Source organism: Vidua chalybeata, chromosome 1, assembly GCF_026979565.1.
Source record: "Vidua chalybeata isolate OUT-0048 chromosome 1, bVidCha1 merged haplotype, whole genome shotgun sequence".
NCBI classification, from domain to species: Eukaryota; Metazoa; Chordata; class Aves; order Passeriformes; family Viduidae; genus Vidua; species Vidua chalybeata.
Window position 1 is genome coordinate 19,572,749 of NC_071530.1, and position 22,322 is coordinate 19,595,070.

General features: G+C 35.8%; 1 protein-coding gene across 1 annotated transcript in view; it reads right to left on the reverse strand.

The window, feature by feature from the left end:
• MALRD1 (MAM and LDL receptor class A domain containing 1) overlaps window positions 1-22,322 on the reverse strand; it is a 232,774-nt gene that overhangs the window by 114,766 nt on the left and 95,686 nt on the right. The window contains exons 24-26 of the mRNA XM_053963779.1: window positions 19,437-19,684; window positions 16,617-16,914; window positions 623-868 (exon numbers count right to left, since the gene is read on the reverse strand). Coding sequence (XP_053819754.1) covers window positions 623-868; window positions 16,617-16,914; window positions 19,437-19,684 — 792 coding nt within the window. The remainder of the gene's footprint in view (window positions 1-622; window positions 869-16,616; window positions 16,915-19,436; window positions 19,685-22,322) is intronic.

The window sequence follows — 22,322 nt, forward strand, 5'->3', positions numbered from 1 at the left end:
CTTCAGCAGTTTGTGTAAACATTCAGTGACTACTATCATGCCTTTGTGCAACTCTGCTGTGAATATTTCACTTTAAGATCAGTTCTGAGCTCAGCTGTGGTAACGTCTTTGTCTGAACTATAGGACCTTCAAAAGCAAAGTATGAAGTCAAAGAGCTTGTAGCAAGAACAAGAGCAGATAACTGAATGCTTTGGCCAAAACAAACCAGGACATGCACTAACAAAGGAGCTTTGTTTTTTTTTAAAATTTACTTATTTAACATTATCTAAAATTACAGTATGAATAGTATGAACTAGGGGAAACTGTAAGCTTCCTGAAAATGACCTCAAGCTCTGGAGGAGTGGGACCCAGTAGATTTCAGAGCTAAGATAACTCACCTTTGCAAATTGCAGCCAGACCAAATATCAAACTATCTTGCCTGACTCATATCAGAAACAACTAAGATTCAATTTTCCTAAATTAAAATTATTGTACAATGGTAGTTAGTATTTTTATATTGTAAGACATCTAATTCATTAAAAATGACACCCTGATTAGAAATTTTAGAACTCCTCTGCTGCCCATGGAGTTACGAGACATTTCATGAAGACAATTATCCCTTACTTGTGAACTAACAACATACCAGCTCTATTTCCAAGCGTGTGGTCCCCGGGAGGTCTAAGACTTTGAGGCGAGCTGACCCCCAGCACCCAGTGAAAATTGTCAGCCAGGGAATTCTGCCAGCCACATCTGCCATTCTCAAAGGTGCAGGAAGTTCCGCATTCACTCTCGTCTGTATTATCCCCACAGTTGTCTTCAAAATCACAGCTTTGTTCTGGTCTGTAACACTTGCCATTCTGGCACTGCCTATGGCCATGTGAGCAGGAGCCTGAAAAGAGAAGAATGAGGGTGTCCTGGTGAATCACAGAGCCGTCCATCCCAGCAAGGTTACTGGAAGGTTACATTTCAGAAAGCTTAATATTTAGGAGGAGGAGGGTGGTCCAGAACAGTTTTATTAAAAGCCTTTGGTTCCTCTGAAGTACCAATCCATTATCAGTTTATTTCTTTTGTATTTTGTCAAGTGATTGCCTAAATAAATGACTGTTTCCCTTGTAAAGCCTCAGAGGGCAAGCTCCAGCCAGGCATTCCATCACTAACAAAGCTTTCTAGTCTGACTTAATTGCTGGCATTCTCCTTTCATGTGGTGTTGGATTAAATCATTTTATCTTAGCTGCAAAGTTGAACCTACTTTAGGAGCCCTAATTTGAAAGAAAAAACTTTTCTGTTTTAACTACAGAGGTTTGCCTTTTAATGGATTTTTTTTTTATGAGTTCAGTAGGTTGACGGTGTCTTTTTTGTGCAGTCTTCCTGCCATTATTGAGGGCTAATTCTACTATTGTACAGCCTAAGGATTGTAGGACTCAGACACAGGATCTATTTCCAAGTTTCATGTTTTCATTTCAGATCACTTTCTGCAGGACTCTCAGCTTTAGTACATTCTGTAATCAAGTGAAACACAACATTCTGAAATTGACCCCTTCCCATTTACTTTGTACATTCTGCTGTGTCAGAAATAAATGAACAAGAATAATTTTACTTAAAAATAGAAGTATGGATATATGAGCTATGTACATGTCTAAAGTTGCAGAAGTACAGGGAGAATCTGAGTTAATTGATACTGAAAATCACATGGTGCTAGAAACTTGTTTCCATTACCACTGTATTAACTTAAAGCAGCTAAAGGATATTCACATAAGGCTGGATTTTATCAAGAGGTCTGAAAAAAAGATTTATTAGTAAAAAGAGGATAAGAGATGGGGTTTTCTGTTGTCATGTTGGCAACCTCCATCCCATGGCATTTGTTTCAGACAGACTCTAAATTACAAATACTCCAAAGTGAAAAAACATTGTTAGAACCCTTTGCTGGAGGTTTTTGTTAAAGTGAAAACAAGTCACTTTATTTCTAGATATCAGCTAAAGAAAACAAGTGTTAACCTCTCCTCTTCAAGTTAAAATCCTCCTAATTCAATTCTTATTAACATAAATTTAAAATACAAATATATATTGGAATATTTTAGAAATACCTAGCAAGATTTCCAGGGAAAATATTAATTTTTAATTCCTAATTTCTTAGCAACATAAAAATATGTACCAGGTTTGCTCCAAAAGACTGTGTACAATTTGGCTTTTAACAATTGCTTAGAGAAAGGAAGAAAAAGTTCCTGATCAAAATGAAGCAAGTAAGAATAAAAATCTGATACTGACTTTGAAAGTCAAGAACATCAGGCAAAGATCTCCAAATCTGGAGACAAGAAAAATGGATAATCTCTGACCAGAAGAAAAAGACTTGTTTGAAGTTCACAGCTAAATGTTTCTAAAAGCATCAGTGGGATTTTTATTAGTACACGATCTCTGAAAATGGTCCTGGTCAAAGGAATAGTGCAATAGCATTGATGAACCAGTCCGTGTCCATCAGAAGCTTCTATCAATCTTCTTCAGAATTTCAGTTATCTGCGTTGTATCCCAAAGGGTGACAGAGATTTATTATAAAATTGCTGCCTAATTTAAGTGACATATATATTTTAGTAACTAGTTATTATAATCCTACCTTTCTTTTAAGTGATTGCAGTACGAATTTAGCAAAACTTTTTTTTTGTCAGCAAACTAGGAATTTAAATTTCAGGATCATTTCATGCCTTAAAATATTTTCCCTTGCAGTTCAATGATCAAGAATTTCAATAACTATTGAATTTTGAGGTCCCTTTGTAGCATTATTTCCAATTTCAAGTTAAAAAAAAAAGCAGAGTTGAAAAGTGGAAGTCTTTGTTTCCTCAGGAAAAACAAAAAAATCCGTCTTGAATCCTGGCATGAATGAATCTTTCCAAGCATGTGTAATGAATGATATTACACTGCCTGAGTCTGTAACGTGACTTGCTTCTGGATGTACTTCCATAGTATAGCTTCTCTTTAACTGACATTTCTAAGGCTTTAAAACTGTAGGGAAAAAGAAACTTCACCAAACAAACAACCTTCCCTCCTCCCAGAAAACAGCCACGAACCTACATGAAAAGGAATTTTTTTAGAGCTTTCTTCCTTTCTTCCCTACTTTTTCTTAATCTTAATTGTTCAAACACTCTGTTATATAGATTGCTGTGTACGAGAGAGGTATTTATTTGAGAGGAACTTCTCCTTAACAGGGTTCAGTAAACCTTTTCTCCAATCAGTGTTTCTAGAAGATTATTTGTGGGTAGACTTTTTGTCCTATGTGGTAACTGCATAGATACATTAGGCTGCAGTAGAGCCTTAGGGGCTGTTAGAGCCCCTTTCAGATAAATATCTTGTATCTCATCATTATATGTATCCTTCAGATAAATAATCTTTGACTTGAGGAGGATTTATACAACAGAGGAAAACAGCTGCACCAGTTAATAATCCTCTTGTTCATATACCCAGAGCAAAATCAACAGGTAAAACATTTATATTTTTAAACATGTTTTAGGAGAAGGATTAATCTCCTTATTTTATAAGGGTGTTTTCCTTAAATATATTCTGAAAAAAAAAAATGTACCTGCAAACATCAAGGGAGAAAATAATTTTTTTTTGAGGACAATCTGTCTTATTTTTGAAAACTGAGACAAAGAAGGTCTCAAGTATTCAGACTTTTCCTCATCTGCCCCCCTGCATCCAATAAGGAATGGAGGTTTTTCTTGCCACTCATTTTGCTATTAATGTATTTATAAAAATATTTTTATTATCCTTTCCAGAAGTGGCCAGATTATGTTCTAATTGTGATTATTTCAAAATTGTTAAATTTAATAAGTTGTTAACCTTCTTAAACATATTATATTTAATAGCATCAGCATGGATGTTTTCCAAATCAAAACCAAATCAAATGAATGAGATAGTTTACAATTATTGGAATAACCCATCAATAGGTGTGAAAATCTAGAGCTGCTTCAAAATATTTTCAAAAGATTTTATTTACATTCACATGGTACAAGCATACCTTCTTCTAAATCAAAGCTAGAGCTCCTGTAGAACCATAGTCTGGTATAGAGGCCAGAGTAATTAATCAGCAGACTAAGAGTGTGACATCCCAGGGATAGGGGCTCTCTGGATAATTTAGATCTCTGAGTTTTTCCTGGTAAAAATTACTCCATTATCCTTCTTGCTCTGAGTTGACATTACCGTATGACTGAAATCTATGTGTCCTTAAAAAAAAATACTTTGTTAACAAGAACATCTTTCCTCTAGTATCTCATCACTATAGCCCAAGGACACAGAGAAAATGCTTTCATCACTGTTGATAATACATGGTAAAACTGACTTGTCAATGCAGGAATGTGAAAAATGCATCTCATTTCAAAAGCAAAGCTTTAGAAATTAAGAGAATTTTTAAAGACTTTCAGATGTTGGGGTGTTAGGGAAAAAAAAGAGTTTAAAAGTATTATAGGATATCAGCTTTTTTTTTTTTCTGAAGGAAAAGGGCTTTATTTTCTCAAATTGGAATTGAGTGCAAACATTTGGTTTTGTAAGCCTTGCAAGTACTTTGACATATTGATTTGCATTCTGAACAACTGAAAGTTAGAAAAACAACAGCTTGAGTTCATTTGCAAAAGGGACTTTGAGAAGAAACTCTTAACTTTGTTAAGTTACTTAACAAAGTAAGTAACTTACTAAGTTACTTGTTACTAAGTAACTAGTCTAAGTTACTGCCACGACAAAGAGCAGACGAAAGCTCCAACAACCAAAATTTTCCCAATCAATTTCTTATCTTGACCATTCCCACACACAAACACAAGAGAATTCTCTTGCAGTAATCAGATCTGGTAATATTCAACCTCAGAACCAAAAAGAACCAAAAACATAAACAGCAAGGTAGGATATTGCTGGTCAATATTATTGTCTCTGTCCATGACAGAGCACTGAAGAATCTTTGTTTTGTTTGTTGGTACTTTGTTATTAGAAAAGTATTGATTTTTATCAGTCACTCAATACTCTTTAAGACATAGCAAATCTGTGACACATTCAATGGGTCATAACCTGGTGCTTTCCTTTATTTATGGCTACTAGAAATTCTGACCTGAATGCAAGAGGGGCTACTCAGTGCCTCTTCATATGAGTTTACTGCATATACTATAAGCAGGGCAATGCTAAAAGCAGTATTGTAAAGATCAAAAGATTCAGTTTCAATTGCTTAGATGCACGTGAATGTGCATTCACAAGAAATGAAAAGAATAAGTTTTGATTAGAGAAGGAGGCACAAGGTCTTTTTAACTCCCCGCTCTTACAGTGCTGGCACACTATCTTCAGTAACAGAAATAATGCATACTTTCCATGTTGCTTGAGTAATTCTACACCTATTTATTCTATAAAATATGCTAGTAGGGCAACTTGAAAGGAATTTTTTTGTTACTCTCTTCAGGTGTTAAATCTTCATACTGAATAAGAAGAGACCTAGGAGACCTAGGCCTGGATTCATTGAAAGATACATTGAAAGATAGCATTGACTGGTTTGCTTCTTGCCAAAAAACTGAAAGAAGATATACAGTCCATGTTAATATTGTTATTCCAGTGCTAATCAGGTGGTCTATGTCTCCAACATAAAGAAAAGGACAAGCAAGGAAAACTGTTGTAAAAGGACACACACCTAATGGGAACTGTATACATCAGTTCTTTTACAGTCTCCTCTTTCCAAAGCCATGTTGAAATTTATAACCTGTCTTCTTGAGGGTGGAAATACTAAGAAATACTAAGAGAAAAGGAATTCACATCTAGTTTTTAAGCAAAGCTTTTCCAGAAACAACAATATTCATCATATGCATCTACTACAGTGAAAAATCCTAAATACTAACTAAAGCGAAAAGCTTAACTCACACTTTTGAGTTTACTCTTAGCAAAAATCCAAACTAAAATTGTATTGAACAAAATTTTGGGTTGCCACATTCTGGCTCAAATAAATGAAATTGAAATCTATTTACTGCCTGAGTTCCTTAGTAAAGACACAGAAAAAGAAACATTCCCTGGGTATCAGATCCACAATCCTAAAAATATGTCAAAAAATTTGCTGCATGTCCTTTAGAAGTACAACTTAAAGCTCATGTAAAATGCTGAATAACTATAGACTGACATCTTGCCTGGAGGAGATCAATGTAACACTGCTTTTATGAGAGACTGGAATGGGGCATAACTGGTGACATCTCTACCTAAGAACCCAAGATGGTTTAGCTGTGACCTCTTCATGGTCCAACTGCTATCTGATTGTTTGGAGGGTGGAAGAAGGCATGGCATCTGCATTTGCAGGAGCTGGGGGCAGGCTGTGGTCAGTGGTTTCACTGGCTGCATTTCTGATGGGAGAAAAGTCTGGAGATTGAATCTAAAGAATGGCTTGAAGTAATGCAGACACCCATAAATCAGAACAGTTTGAGCATGAGAAATGGGTTGCACAAGCTCTGGATAGCTGAGGTATGTCAGAAGGGAATTTCTACAAGGAGATAAACTAAAAGTTGGTTAAACAGTGAACTAGAAGCATTTTATGATGTTATAACTGAATCTGAAGGGGAGACACCTTCACTGGCTGCAGTGGAATATGTGACTATTTCATATTGTCCACCACACCCCAAGCTGTATAGTAGAAGGTGAAGCTGCAGTGCAGTGATAAATCACCTTTGTACAACTTGCCAGAGCTGCTCAGTAAATGTGACAGGTGGAAAGCACTTCCTTCAAATCCTACTCAAAGCCTGACCAACCAGCTCTAATTTAGAGTCACAGCCCTGACTCTGAGACCAGAGGACACTGTCCTGGCCAGATTTAACCTTGGTGAGAGAGGACAGTGGACATGGAGTCCCAGAACCTGAGAAACAACATTGGTTCCAGAACTGAAAGTATGAACAAAAGTATGTTGAGAAACCTTTCTCTGGCAAATAAAGGCATGCAAAAGCACATAGAATAAGCAGTAAAAAGTCTTTCTATTATATGTTCACAAGATCTCAGATGTTTTCCAGAAAATGGCATTTTCTTCAACATGTTAGGCACTATGAGGTGGCCCAGTCATGTCCTTAATTTGACATATAACTGTTCAATATTCAGAGGGGAAGATAACAAAAAATACATCTATTATCAGCTGGGGACCTCTACTATTTATGAATGTCAGCCTCTTCCCTTAAATCAGCAGCAATATTCAACAATACAAATGTGAACTACAAAGGAAATTGTTCTGGAGAATTCTTACTTGTGTACAGATGGGATTAAAGCGAGAAAGAGCTGCAAGAAACATAATTTGCTCAGAATGTGTATGGTAAATTACAACACTTAAACACAGCTATATTAAAACTTTTCAGACATATGTGAGTAAGGGTCAGGTGTAGGAGAAACTAAAACTGCCCAAAACTGATTAAATTGAATGTCATGACCCCTATGAATTCTCATCTATCATTACTCAGGAATAAATTTCAGGATTACTGTATTTACCACCTTCATCTGAAGAGTACATTATGATTAAAAGATGTCATTGATGCCGTGAACAGCCTTCCACACACATTTAAGCCTCCACTGAAGAGGTCAACAGGAAAATGAAAAATGCCTTATGCTTGATGGAGGAGAAAGATACCAACAATCACCTTAATCACACAGTATCTTGTAGAAATAGCTTCAAATATGTTCACCTTTTCCCTTCCTCTGAGCTACATGCTTGTTCTCAGACATTGAAAGAAAAAGACTAAAATTTCACCTATAAAGTCAGCAAAAGTGCTTTAAGGTGGGGTTCTGAAAGCAACAAGAATTACTCTTGGCACTGTTATGCCGTAATATTGTTACACTGTCTTCTAGTGTCATTAAAGAATTCTTTTCCTTATCTTTTTTCCAGCCAGGATGAACAATTAAGACAATTTTTTTTATTCTTCTCATTTAATGTTAATCCAGTCCAGTGCAGTCATTTATTCCTGAAAGCATTAATAACTTTATTAACTGCACCGCCATTCAGCACATGTTCACATTTACCAGCACTCTTTGAGGTAAGCAAATAGTAGCACATCTGCTTGGCAAGTGACTGAACATGGAAAGAGCAGAACAGTTCATGGTTAGAAAAACAACCCTGATGAAATTGTTTGATGCCACCGCACAGGATTTCCACAGCACTTACCATGCATGCTCTGCCATTCAGCTTTCCTCTGCTTGGAAAGGAAGCTAAGGGAAACACAGAGAAGAGTACCAATACTCCTGAAACCCAAAAAACAATACTACCTAAACCCCTCACATTTACCTAGCCCAAACCTTCATCTCTAAGTCCAATAGAAGCCAAGAGATTTCTTACACAATCTTTTACACAATCTTGTTTTGAAGCTTTAACAAATTCCTTGATCTACCGGTTGTCATTGGAGTGGATCTTGTGAGCAAAGTGGATATTGTGGACAGAACTGCCAAAGCCTCAGCTCTGGACCTGAGGAGAGCAGACCTCAGACTGCTCAGGGAATTAGTTATTAAGGTTGCCTGGGAAACTGTTTTTGCAAATGCTGGGGCCCATCAGTGCTGGTCACCTTTTAAACATCATCTCCTAATAAGGGCACAGAGGCAATTCCCAAACGTCAGAACTCAAGCAGGTGAAGCAGAAGGCCATCTTGCTTGGACAGGAATCTTCCCTTGGAAAAAGGGCAAAAAGAAAGTGTATGGCCAGCAGCAGGAAGGGCAGGTGACATGGGGAAAATACAGAGATGCTGCTTTCCACTGTAGGGAAAAAAATGGTGCGGCAAAAGCTCAGCTGAGCAGAGCTGTGGGGGGACATCAAATATATTAATGGCAATCGACCCACTACAGGAGGAGGATGGTCTCCTCACAAACAGGGACAGAGACAAGGCAGAGGTGTTTAACACATTCATTACCTCTTGTCTTCAACTTGGATGATGGACCAAGGGGCTGATCTGACTTTTCAGCAAAAAATAATTGTGGTCCTTGCACAGCAAGAATGCTTAATAAATTTTGACAGTTAACAGTCTTTATACCTCTTATTTGTGTATTAACTTTGTTTATCCTAACACTAAACAGCATCCAGGCACATCGTGGGATAGTTGGGTACCTTGTGAAAGCTAAAATAGCATTTTACTTGGAAGTAATAATCTGTTGAAAAGTTTGAGAACAAAAAAAAAAAATTCAAAGAATGAAAATGAAGCTGTGCAGTGAGTTTTACATAATGAAATCTTTCATTATGTAAATCACAAAGTATAAACTGAACTTTCAAATAAAGTTTACAAACATCTTGTTCAAAATAATGTTTTTCTTTGTCTATGGTACATCATATTGAAAACCTAAATTCCTAACTAGTAATGTAAAATGCAGTCCAAAGTGACTACTGATAAGCATGTAATTAATAAACATTTGAGTTAGATCTTGCTTCCTACAGTTAGAGAAGGAGAATAAAGAACCACACTGTCTTCAGTCTTAACCACATATAGAAATTTTGTCCCAGGATGTCTAGAAAATTCAAATGCCCAGCAAAGGTATACTGCACTGAAGATGAAAGTGGAGTAGATTCTGTGAAGTATAAATTCCTTTTCAGATCACTTTTGCTGCTGCAAGACTTAATTGTAGAAACATCCTATATTTCTAAGACTCCTCTGTACTGTGACATAATTTCTCTACTTTTAGACGCATGAGGAAAAAAAAGTCATTACAGACAAGTAAGAGCAACTTTTTATCTAGTTCTTGGAATGCAGAGCAGAGTTAGAGCTTTCATGTTCTCAGTTCACCCAAGGAAAGGCCAGCTCTAAATCTGGAATAGGTAACACATATAGAAATGTCTCATAATGAGAGCTAATAGTGACAGTAGCACTGGTGGTCCTGAGAAAGCTCAGATTTTACTTAGTTCACCCAGCAGAAAGAAACTGAAAGAGAAGGGCTCTTTAAGAGGGTTCTCCTTTATAAATTTGTATCAGAAATTCCTCTTACAATTTTTGTACCAGTTTGGTTACAAAAGCTATTCCCAAACCCCAGTTACTCATTGCCAAAAGGAATTACCAGCTCATATATGAATGTAGATATAAATACCTGCCCTCACCTGCTGCTCAGAGACTCTCATCAAACTGCCAGCACTGAAATTCTTTTTTCCTGACCTTATACTTATTTGGATGCCTGCTCTGGGACACCTGTCTCAGAAACAAGTCTGTGGAGACCCAATAGCTAAAGAAAGTTTTGAAGACGTTGAACAATTTTGTGAAACAGAAAAACAAGGGCTGACAATGCCCTACCTCCAAGGACCTTAGATGACATTAATCATGTTCTGAGATGACATTAATCACATTCTGTCAGCCAGTTTCTAGAGCTGTAATCAGTTATGGGCCCAATTCAGGCTCACATCTAACTACTGATCCAAAGAATTTGTGGGCTTTAATTTCACTACTATGTTTGAGAATAACTAGGGGAAAAATTTTGGTTTTTTGACATAAAATTATAATAAAGTATGGGAAATATCTTCAAATTATCTGTACTTTACTGTATGCACAAATGCTGTAGTTGGTTAGGGACTGAAAGGTATCTTAAATCCCCACAGAATAGTGGAAAAAAATATTTTTAACTCCCTTAAAATTACAACCCATTCTAAATTTTTGTCATTATTTTCCAAATTAGACCAGTAAAAATATATGTGATTTTCTTTTTTTAGTTTAGTAAATGGGCACATTGCTTTCAAATCATTAAACAATCTGGTAAGGTTAGAGTGTGAAATAAAAGGAGACAGATTAGAGTCCAAGGGGCAAACAAGCAAAAATAATCAGAAGAAGCTGTGGAATTAAAAAGGCGGTGCAAGATATTTCCAGTTAAATTGATAAAGTACAGTGATAAAGTATAATCTGTGTAAAATTACACAGATTTGGAATTTAAGTGGAGAAAGCTCAACTGAATTAGTAAATACACCACCAGAATCTGGGCTATGTATTTTTCTCATTCACAGTCAATAAAAAGGATAATTTTCATAATAACAGGTGGACAATTTATGTAGAAATTGAATTCAAGTAACCTGTAGTCATGACTACTTCATATTCAAATGCACTTGCTTTATACCAAGCTCCTAAACCAATCTACATATTCTACAATATTTCCACCATTAATCTGAAAAAATATGGAAGGAATTGTATAATGTACCAGAAAGGAGAGAAAAAAAAAATAAACATGTAGATTTCTTGGTTTTAAAATACCATAATGATAAACCTTTTGTATTATTGTATAATGAAAATGAAAGTTGTCTCTTGTGTGGAACTTCATTCTAGATATATCTGAGAATATGTTTGCTGTTCAGGTACCAATGAATAAAAAAAACTTCACAATCTGCTGTATGTAATTAACGCAACTACATGGACAGATTCAATCTTCCAAAAAACATGTTGAGTCCTCTTTATACGCTTGTTTTTGTTTGGGATTTTTTGTTGGGGGTCCTTGTTTAGTTGGTTGATTGGTTTTTGCTAAGCTTTTGTTGCTGTTTCGAGGCTAATTGTTTATTTTTGTTTGGTTTCAGGTTTGTTTTTATTTCTTTTTCTTCCCAGAACTGGTTTTAAAATGCTTCAGAAATACTACTTTATTCATTTCACATCCTGTTCTCTCAGTCAATTGTCAATGCTGGCTGTTTCAAACGAAGCTATAAATGCTTACTGATTTGATTAGTTCTGCATAAAGAGATTTTTTTTTCCTCTTTTCAGTAGATCACATCATACACTGAAGCATAAAATTTTATTATTCTTGTAATTATATATTAGTTACAAAAACTGCCAAAGTTATTTCTATTTACGTGTCTGTAAACTTTTATAGATCTAATTATAACTGCAAAAGAATGATATAAGCAATATCCTTTGGTCTTTAGAGTATACTCTACAGTTTTGAGCTATATTTCCAATGAAAATATTTTTTGCAAATCTAATTTCCTGGTTATTCTATTACTTTGCATATATTTATTTTAATTATGCTGCTGACCAAATTCTATAAATTTTAAATTTTTTTTGTGAATTAGAAATTTTTACTAAAATTATTTAAAAATCAGTATGGAACAAAAAGACCCCATCAACTAATATAAAAAAAAATTCCAAAGAAAGAACAGAGAAACAGTAAGACTGTATGTATTCTTTAACGTTTACTTTTAAAAGACATGGGAAGTGCATGAGTGATGAGTAAAGAAAATTTTCCAGTGATATGAAGGTATTCAGGGTGATATAAGCTAAGAATAACTATGAATAATAGGACAATTTTTTTGTGAAAATGAACACGCACCATACCCAGTACTAGTTATGAACTAAAAACCGTTTCTAACATCAGCTGCCATTGCAAGACATTCACTTTCTTATAATCCCTGTAACATCCAGTCCCCATAGGTGCATCAGTTATTTTATACAACTACACTGGAGATAAAAAGTCAGAATTTAACAAATTAATTGCGCTCTAAGTGACTGGCAAGGAAATGTGATGTTATTGACTTAACAGAATACCAGAGTCCATCTTTCACAGGTTCTGGAATCCTAGCACTACCACTCCTAAAGAGTGACACAGCACAGTTCTGAAACAGTTCCAGGAACACAAAAGCCCAATGTTCAAAAAGGACAAAACAACCAAGGTTTTAGGATTTACCAGGAAAGAGAGAAAAAAAGAACCATTCTGTTACAGTATCATTCCACTGGTCACTAATTTCCTAAATGCTCTACACAGACCTGATTTTACAGTCCCAAAAGAGTATAGTGGATTTTTTTTTAAAGTCAGAGAAAGTAAAACATAAGGAATAGTTTCCATGTAAGAAATAAGTTGAAACTCCTTCAGTGCATAACGTTGCTTAAGGATGACTGCATAGAGAACGACATAGAGTAGGAGTGTTTGGCTGTTCACCATAAAAAGAGGGTAAAAACAGAGTTGCTTTCTCTGCAAGTGGCAGAACTGTTCAACTTGTTGCAAAAAATGAGAAGGGGGCTATACTTCTGAATGTGCTTCTAGGCAAACTAGGCTCTATACAGAAGGCAAATATATTAAGGTTTACTACATATCCAAAATCACATTTGGTTTGTAAGATCTCCTAAAAAGGAAATATTAGGAACATTAAGAAGAAGTATCACATATGTTCAGCATCTCGCTGATAGCAGCAGAGAGGATATGAAGTGAATCACATCACCTTGATGTGATTCTCTGTTAATATTCCTATGTTCTCAAAGTTCTCAAAGACATGTTCCACACTCTGGTGAATTGCTTTTAATTTGCTGAAAATAACTGTCTTCTCTACAAAACTGAAGTCAGCAGATACCAGTTCCCTAGTCTCTGGAATAACTTTTCTTTATTGTAGCCTGCTAATCTGATCAGGCAGCCCTTGGCAGCTGTTTTATTCCCAGGTGAATGGAAGGAGACATGAGAGGAAACTCTGATGGAGGGATCTGCAATTTTTATAGTCAGCAACAACACTGCAGGAGGGAAGGGATAGAAAGAAGATAGGAAAACCAAGTTTAGAGATCATGGAAATTGCTGTCAAATCCATGATGTCTCTTTTGTAAACAACTGTAAGCATAAAGTATTATTCATGGATAGCTATTCCACCATTAACCTCCATGGCTGCAATGAGACAGCCTAACTCACCATGGAATTTTTCACAGGCTGCAGGGGAATCTCCTGCTCCTTCTTCCCTTACCTTGGTGCCAGCAAAGCTCCTTCTCTTGCATATTCTCACTCCTCTCTCTGGCTGCAATTGCTTTTGTGCAACAACTTTTCCCTTTCTTATATCTGTTATCACAGGGATGCTGCCACCATCCCTGGTGGGCTCAGCCCTGAGCCAGCTGGGCCCATCCCAGAGCCAGCTGGAATTGGTTCTGTCAGACATGAGGGAAACTTCTGGCACCTTCTCACAGAAGTCACCCCAGTAGCCTCCTGCCACCAAAACCTTGCCAGAAAAACCAAATTCAGAAACAACTGCAACTTTCACAAGGTTCAGTGTGGCCAGGGTCTCTTCCTGGGCTGATGTGGATACAGGCAGCCTTTTAAACAAGGCAGAACCTAGCTCAAAAATCTTACCACGCTGCAGAGACACAGCAACAGGCACAAATAGCATTGTTAGAACAAAATTGTCTTTGCATTTTCCTCCACACAGCACTATTGTGACGCAGGAGCAAAAACTGATGTTCGTACAATGAAAACTTGATAAGGGCCAGCCTAAAATGATGTTTATTGTTTCTCAGGCCCAGCAATTTAAGTGGCTCTCAGTGGCTTTGTAGTTCAGCATTGTTGTTGCTAAGCAGCATATTGAGAACAATCTACAGTATCCTGTAGTTTACAGGAAATTACAATGCTAGCTTTCAAAATTATTTTTTCTAGCTGTCCAGTGTTCACTTCCCGCCTTTAAACATTACTGCATGTTTGGCTGAAAGAAACTGCCACCTTAGAATACATTTTTTGTTAATGTGCAGAATTTCCAGGTGTTTATATAGAATCAGGGAAAAATTCTTCTGAACGGTGAGTCTGTGTCACAGATGGGAACATTTAATGATTCTGTTCAATTTCATCTTTACACTGCATTCATTGCCATATGAATGCAGTGTATGCATGCTATGCACAGAAATAATAAGCCAAGACTCCTTAGTATACTTGTCTTAAACAGTGATATGGCTCAAGAAGGCTCAGAAGAATCTCCTTTGATATGTGCATTACAAATATTACCTAAAAGAAATCAAAAATTAAAAAGGAATTGTATTAGAGTAGTTCTCAAAAACTACGAGTTTTATCTCTTAAAGAAGAAATATTTTTACTTTCTTAGCAAATATATTCCCTAGCTGAAGACAAGAAGGAAACAGATATTTGCTGCATGACCTTCTTCATCCTCAGAAACTTTCAAAAAATTGATCAATGGATAGAAGTGTTTTACTTTTGGTTAAACTTTCCTTTGTTTCTGCATGTAAGCAGATAAGTCTAGGGCTGCAGATTTTTGCAGCTGATCATCATGGCCATTCTAGCTGGTTCTAATTTAAAAAGTTGCATTACAGAGCACTTTTCACAACATCCAGCATGCGTTTTGCCACAGTCCAGAGCATTTCTGTGGGCAGAAGCAGACCCACTGACAAGCTGATGCAAACAATACCACTGCTAGTAACAGCTGTAAGTTGAACCCCTCAGTGGGTCATGTAAACTCATCCTGGAAAGTTAAATTTGTCAATGTAAAAAATATGGTTTGCTGTAAGGATGAATTTAAACCATTGCCTTAAAGTGTTGTGAACCTCTGAAGTTCACAAATTACATCTCTTATATGAGCTACACCAAGAAATCAGTCTCTGGAGGCTCTTTCCTGAGATTTTAGTATCTTTTTTATTATAAAACATAAAAGTGTTTTGGAACATCCTTTACCATCAAAACCAAAGCTTTTAAAGCTTCTAACATTGCCACAGGGACTTGCATCTCCCATTAAGAGGATAGAGTCTGAATACAACAAAAATAAAGAATCAAAAAGCTTGGCTAGTGTTCCTCCTGGGGTAACATTCATATAAAGCTGAACTTCAAAATATAAATCTCATTTGCAATAAATTTCCATGACTGGCTTGGCAGAAGTAGGAAGCCAATAGTACTAGAACTACCACCTTATCAGAGAGCTATATGGAAAATTTTTCTCATATATTTCCTGCTTATCTTGTGCTCCAAGTTCAGTGCAATTTCTTGGTTTTGATGTAGTCTCATCAGTGTTATTTCCCAATGCCTGAACAGTGCTTAATGACATCCTAAAGGAGAAGGCTATTCATTAGCAACGGTAACAAAGCAAAGTTGCTCACATAAATTAATGATCCATTCTCATGGTAGTCCTTGACACTGGGAAATATTAACTTTGTTTTATTGATCAGAAAGACAGAGACGTGAGATAAAATGACTTTCTGCAGCCATGCAGGAAATTTGTAGTAGACCCAGGAACAAAATGCATCTCCCAAATTCCACTTCAGGGGTTTACATTTCAGTAGCTCTGTGATAAATGTGGAAGGAGGAATAAGATTTGTCCTGTTCTGACAAAAAGAGTCTCTCCTTCATCATTTGTGTCCAAGCAAATACTGCTAACCTACAGCAGCAGTGCTTTCATGAGTAGCTCTTGCCTTGGGGTTATTGGAATCCATCCCCATCCAAACTGTATAATTTCTGGTAAGTGTTTTCTGAGTCTTATTTCCCTAGTGTGGTAAGTAAGGATGGTGCAAATAATTGCACTGATGCTGGCACCATACCACACAGGCAGAAGATGGATATGGTGCCTAACTAGTATTAGTAGCAATTCCTACCAGCCAAAAACCATTTAAGCCTGCTGGCCTTATTGCAAACTGTCCATATTAGCTCTGTCCCACTCAGTTCTTTATTCTACAGCAACTCTATTTTACAACTTTTGATAAATAAATCCTACTGAATTAAGCAGGATATTGGCTAAGTGTACATGGCTGGAAAAGAAGCTTTGCAGACTCATAACAGTTGACTCAATACCTAAACAACTATTTCATAAAATTATTTTATTAAAATTTCATGGGCTGCCTAAAAGTGTTAAAATTTCTGAATGTCTTTAGCAAAAATATATATCCTATTTCTCTTTAGAAGGAGACACAAAGAAATGAAAATAATGCTGCTATTCCTTCTTTCCAAATTTACATGGACTGTCCATAGCTGGAACATACCTGTTGGAGGTAGCTCTGTGGGTTCTGCTGGTAAAAACACCTGGGATGGTAAGCACTCCCTGGAAAACGTGAGGTCATCAAGTGCTATTCCATCTTTGGGACCTTCTCCAGCTATCCCTTCAAAGACAACTTGAAAATCTTCATCTCCATCTCCAGACAGGGTCAGTGCCCTGCGCTGCCAGTAATTTCCCTGGTTTCCAGTAAGATTAAGCAGAGTTTTTTCATGTTTCAGTGTAGTTCTCTTGTAGATAATCAATGATCCAATGTGAGCTCCATACATATGATAATAGAAAATTATCTGTAAGCAAAAACAAGAGCATAAAGTATGCAATAGGTGACTTCAGTCAAATTCTGCTGTTGAATGTACTCTAATTCTTCAGCTGAGCATTACTAATAGCATTCAGAGTAGTCATTAATTTTACTGATTGAAAAATAATTTAATCAAAAGGCAACAAACAACTTACTAGTGGCAATTCTTTAACTATTCCATAAGCCAAATTTCAAAACCAGCATTAAAATATTCAGCAGCAGATCTTGCATCCCTTTGAATGACTCCTGCATTTAAATGTGAAAGAACTAAAATATTCTTTTAAGGAAACAGAGGAATGGAGTAGTGCCATTTACAATATAGGAAGCAACTTCAGTTTACTGAACAATTTTCTGGTTAAAAATGTGTTTATGTAGGTTATAGAGTGTGCAATTAGAAAATAATCCAATCTATAATGGGAGCAAAACTTTTACTGGACATATGCAAAAATAACCCCAAAGAAACCTAAAATATATAACAGGTACTTGGATTACAAAATAGTGATTTCTTTCTTTTTAGTAAAAATGAGGAATTTTTTAATACAAAAGACCAAATACCTACATAAAAAGATCACTGTGAAAATTCATTACATTTAACTGCACTCTCAGTTCTTTCCAATTCAGTCTTGGATTTCTATTCCTTTTGAAGGTGCAGCTTTGTTTCTGAAAGTCTTGTATATAGACAAAATATTTTTATTCATTTATGTCCCTTTATAGTTACTGCTCTATATTTGTTTTCTATGCATATAACTCATCCAATTGATGTAAATATTCCTTTTCCAATGATTTGAAATGGTCTAAGATCCCATACTAAATCTGTATGAATACAATGAAGCATTTTCTTCTCAAATAACCCATAGGAAGGAGTGAAATACTTCATGGGACTCTCTGATCTTATAAGAGGAGGTTTCAGATCTTGACATATTTTTTTCTATTCATACAATTCCCTATACCAGTAATTGCCTTTCCTTTGGACATTTTCCTATGTGTAAGTTTCAGAACTGCACAAAACCTTCAAAGAGTAAAATATCATAAATATGACTGACTGCTTCAGGCCACATCATGGATGTCAAGAGTTTAGTCTGTACAAGGTGCATAAACCTGCATGTTTTTGTAAATAATTTTCTATGTGATAAAAGCAACAGTTTCCCATAGTTACATTTCAAGCACTTAATTGCATTTAATATGTTATACGTAACAGTACAGATGTTAACATGTCATTCTCAGTTATTCTGCATTTCTTTACATATGTTTTATGCTTCCTAGAAGTCAAAAAGTGGAAAAGTTATTTTTAGAGCATAAAACCAGGTAATGCAGAGAAAGCAATACTCATAAATACTATGCTAGATGCAGGAGGTCAAGATCTCCATGTTTGTGTAAGCAGAATATTTTTAGTATATGTACTTTAGGCAATACAAAAAATTAACAGGGTTCCAGTTTTGAAGATAATTTTATAATGGCTAGGTTAAATTTTGCTACTGAATATCATAATTATTCAGTTTTCTTTTGAATCATAAATCATGCCCTTTATGTTTAATACTTCCTGACTCATCTATAATGAGTTTGTAGACTTTTCAGAGAGAAGTATTTCAGTAAAATGAACTGGTTAGAAATCTCAAACATAAGCAGAACTCTTTCCAAGTTACAGATAAACTGCACAGGAATATTCCTCAGGAATAGTATGAGAGAAATGAAACTAGAGGCTTATGACTAGACATTTTGCACAGAGATGTCACCTGCATAGCCAATAAACTGTTTAGGACTATTTCAGTCTAAGACCACCTTCATTTGATGAGCATAGTTCTGTGGTCACACAAACAGTTAATTTCAAAAGCTTTTTTAAAAATGGCCTCATAAAAATTATCCTCTTGAGGGGCCTATTTATTAGATGTATAAAGGTAAACTTACAGTTTCAAAATAAGGCATAGCTGAAGTTTCTGGGACATATTTTTAGCAAAGACTATAAAAGGTGTATCAAAACCAGGAAACTTTTTATTCTAGGTTTGCAAAGCAATTTTCAAGCTGAAGTCACTGCAATATGCTGTAATATTTTGGAAGATCAAGGCTTACACTTCTCCATTTTCTAGAGGAGAGCTGGTAACAAAGCCTTCTGTTACATATCCTTCCTTTTGCAGTTATATTCTTTGAAAAGCAATTGTTACTGCACTTATACACACTTTATCCATAAAATCAGAAACCATTAAATAATTGTTTGTCACTTTGGATGAGTTGCATAAGATATTGTAAGTCAGACACTGCATTTACTGGCAGCTTCATCTGAATCTCACTGAGTACTCCTTTACTTCCAGAATAACTCTTATTCCACAGCAAGATGCATTTTTTTTTGTTATGGTTAAAATCAAATAATATCTGATCCTGACTTCTCTACAAAAGGATGGGTTTTTTATCTCAAGAACTATTTCAGTAATCATCCTTAATTATTTTAGGAGTACTCCCTTGGTGCAATCTGGAAATCAAATTCTTCATTCCTGCTACTACCACACCCTCACATACCTTGCAGTTTTTATTCTTTCTGCTTAAGACAGGACTAGAAATCCTAGCTTTCTGTCCGGGTAGCTGAAAAAATGAACTCTTTATAAAAATATAATGACCAGATGGCTCCTGCAGTGTATGATCAGTAGCTGGTCCAGTGCCCAGTTTTGCAGTACTGCTAGTTCTGAGGTGCCAGTCGAAATCATCATTTTCATCTTGCTTCCATCCACAAAGGTCAAACTCAAAATTGCAATGCCCAATAGATGTACCTGAAATATATTTGCCACACATGAAAAGAGATTTATTTTCAAGTAGTTAATTAAGTACATATAGTACAACCTAGTACTCCAATCTATGGGAAAGAAAAAACTTCACTATGAAAAATAGTATCCATGTATCTCATTAAAAAGAGAATTTTTAATATTCTGGACTATAATATTAGGATAAACCTACTTATAAATGCAACCAAATTTTAGCTCCTTAGGGTCTTAACTGGCCCCCCATAGAGCATTCAAGTCATATGCAGAAAACCAGCCTCCTTCTGAAGGAGCATGTTAAGGTCAGGTGAGAACAGGAAGAAATACTTCTATCTAGGGAACAGACACATTCAAATGAAAGCATTGAGCACCATAAAAACACAGCTTCTATATGGACAGATACAGACAAAACATAAATGTGGGTGTGATAATCTTGAGCTGAATCACACCCAAAGTTAGTTTACTTTTGCACAATTCCTCAATTCACTTGTATTTCCTTAGCCAATATAGAAACACAGATAAATTATGTTGGTGGTGGATTGTGTCCAAAGAAGAGTAAAGGCCTGGGACACAGGTCTGAAGAGGATCAGCTGACAGGGCTGGGGGTGTTTGGAGAAAAGGAGGGTCCAGGTGACGGTGTTGCTCTTGACAACTACTGGAAGGGACGTTGTAGCGAGGTGGGGCTCAGTGTCTTCTCTTGAGTAATGAGTGATAGGGGAAGAAGAAAGCACCCCAAGTTGCATCAGCAGAGCTAAGATTGGATACTAGGAAAAATTTTTTCACTGAAAGGTTAAGCATTTGAATGGGCTGCCCAGGGAAGTGGTTGAGTCACCATCCCTGGAGGTCTTTAGAAGCCACATAAATGTGGCACTTAGAGACATGGTTTGGTGGTGAAATTGGTAATGCTAATAGTGGGATTTAAAGATCATAAAGGTCTTTTCCAACATAAATGATTCTGTGCTTGTCTACATATCTCCTTAAGTTGTACTTAAGGCCAAGAAAAGAAGAAAGCTGTCATAATTTTGGTTGATTTTTATAAGAAACAAATGCATATTCTTTACAATTTTTTGAATCTTGAATGCCAAAACAGCCAACATGGTGAGTAAACTGTCCAGATAAATTAAGGCAATTGTATCATTCCAGAAGTTTAATTTCTGTATATTTTTCTCTCTATGCATCTGTAAGTTCATTATAATGATTACCAAATAAGATTAAAATTGCTGAAATAAGCTGGAATTTTAGCAGAGACTTCAAGCAGCTTTTGACTGTGCCCTGAATATTCTTACTATTACTGCTGAAAAGGAAAGTGCCTTGAAGATAAATTTGGAAACTATATGTATTATTTTGTAGGACAATATCAGAAATTACAAAATGTCTCTTCCAAAATGTAACCAAATCTGAGCCTCTTCTGAGGTCTGATAAATTTCAGCCACTTGAAAGTAGCTTTAGTTAACTGAAAGGTACTCAGAAGCACCAGTAACCAGGCTAAAATCTAAAATCCATGGAATCTACACATGGACCAAAACAGAAAAGACAGCTACCTCAAAAATTTCAGGCTGAGATCAGATAATATATTTTTTTCTTTGAATTTTAATCTGTGAATGTCATAAAGTAAAAAAGTTAGAAACTTTTTCTTAAAAGTATGAACTCCTTAGCAAAACTAGCTTCCCTTTTACCTCTGTCTGCAAATCTAGAGCCATCTGAAGCAACAATTAAAACCAATCCAGACTTGATATATGAAATTATATTATCTTTTATGAAAATCACATATTGTAGATTAACGCAACTGCCCATAAAATTTATCCCAATCATATTTTTCAATTGATTTATTTACTTAATATTTCAAGACCATTCTTAAAGAAATTCCTTCCATTATTTACAAATTCCATCTTGAGTCAATGAAATTCATACTTACAACTCACCCTTTCATTTTAAAGACGTATTTTCAAGAATCCAGATCTTAAGGCATGAGCACTGATATCCCTGCTAATGCTGTACACATTGGATATTACCTAATCTAAGTTTAGATGTCCTTGTAGGATTCTCTATTGTCAACAAAGAGAAATATTCATATCTACAGGACAACTTCATTAATCTAATTCAAACAACTGATTTTAAGTTGCCTTAACTTCAGCCTGAAAACAAATTACTCCTTTGATGAAAAAGAGAATTTAGGCAGCCTGCTTAGAAGCTTGTTACTGCAGATGACTGTGCACTTGCACATTAAATGACACCTGTGCTTTCAAAGTGCCATAATGCTTCACTGTAAAGCTTACAATTAAAATGCAGTTAGGAAAATTATTTAAAATGATTTTGCAATTTTTTTCCTTACTTAAAAGTAATAATAAAAAACACATTAGAGGAAAGCATTCACTGTATGTGACTGTTTGAATTCATCTCTTCCAATGGGAAATTGGAAAAAAATCCTTATTATAGTGGTTGCAAAACGAAATCCCATCAGTTTATTTGAACCATTTTGCCCTTAATGCTTCAGTTTTTACTTGTCTGATGATATTGCATGGGAAACACAGACAATGCAGAACCCCCCCCCCAAAAAAAAAAAACCCTCAAAAACCCAAACAAAAAACCCATTAATATTTTAAAAATTTCAGAAAACAAAAGTCAAAGTTTGAGAATATTTTTCAACAGA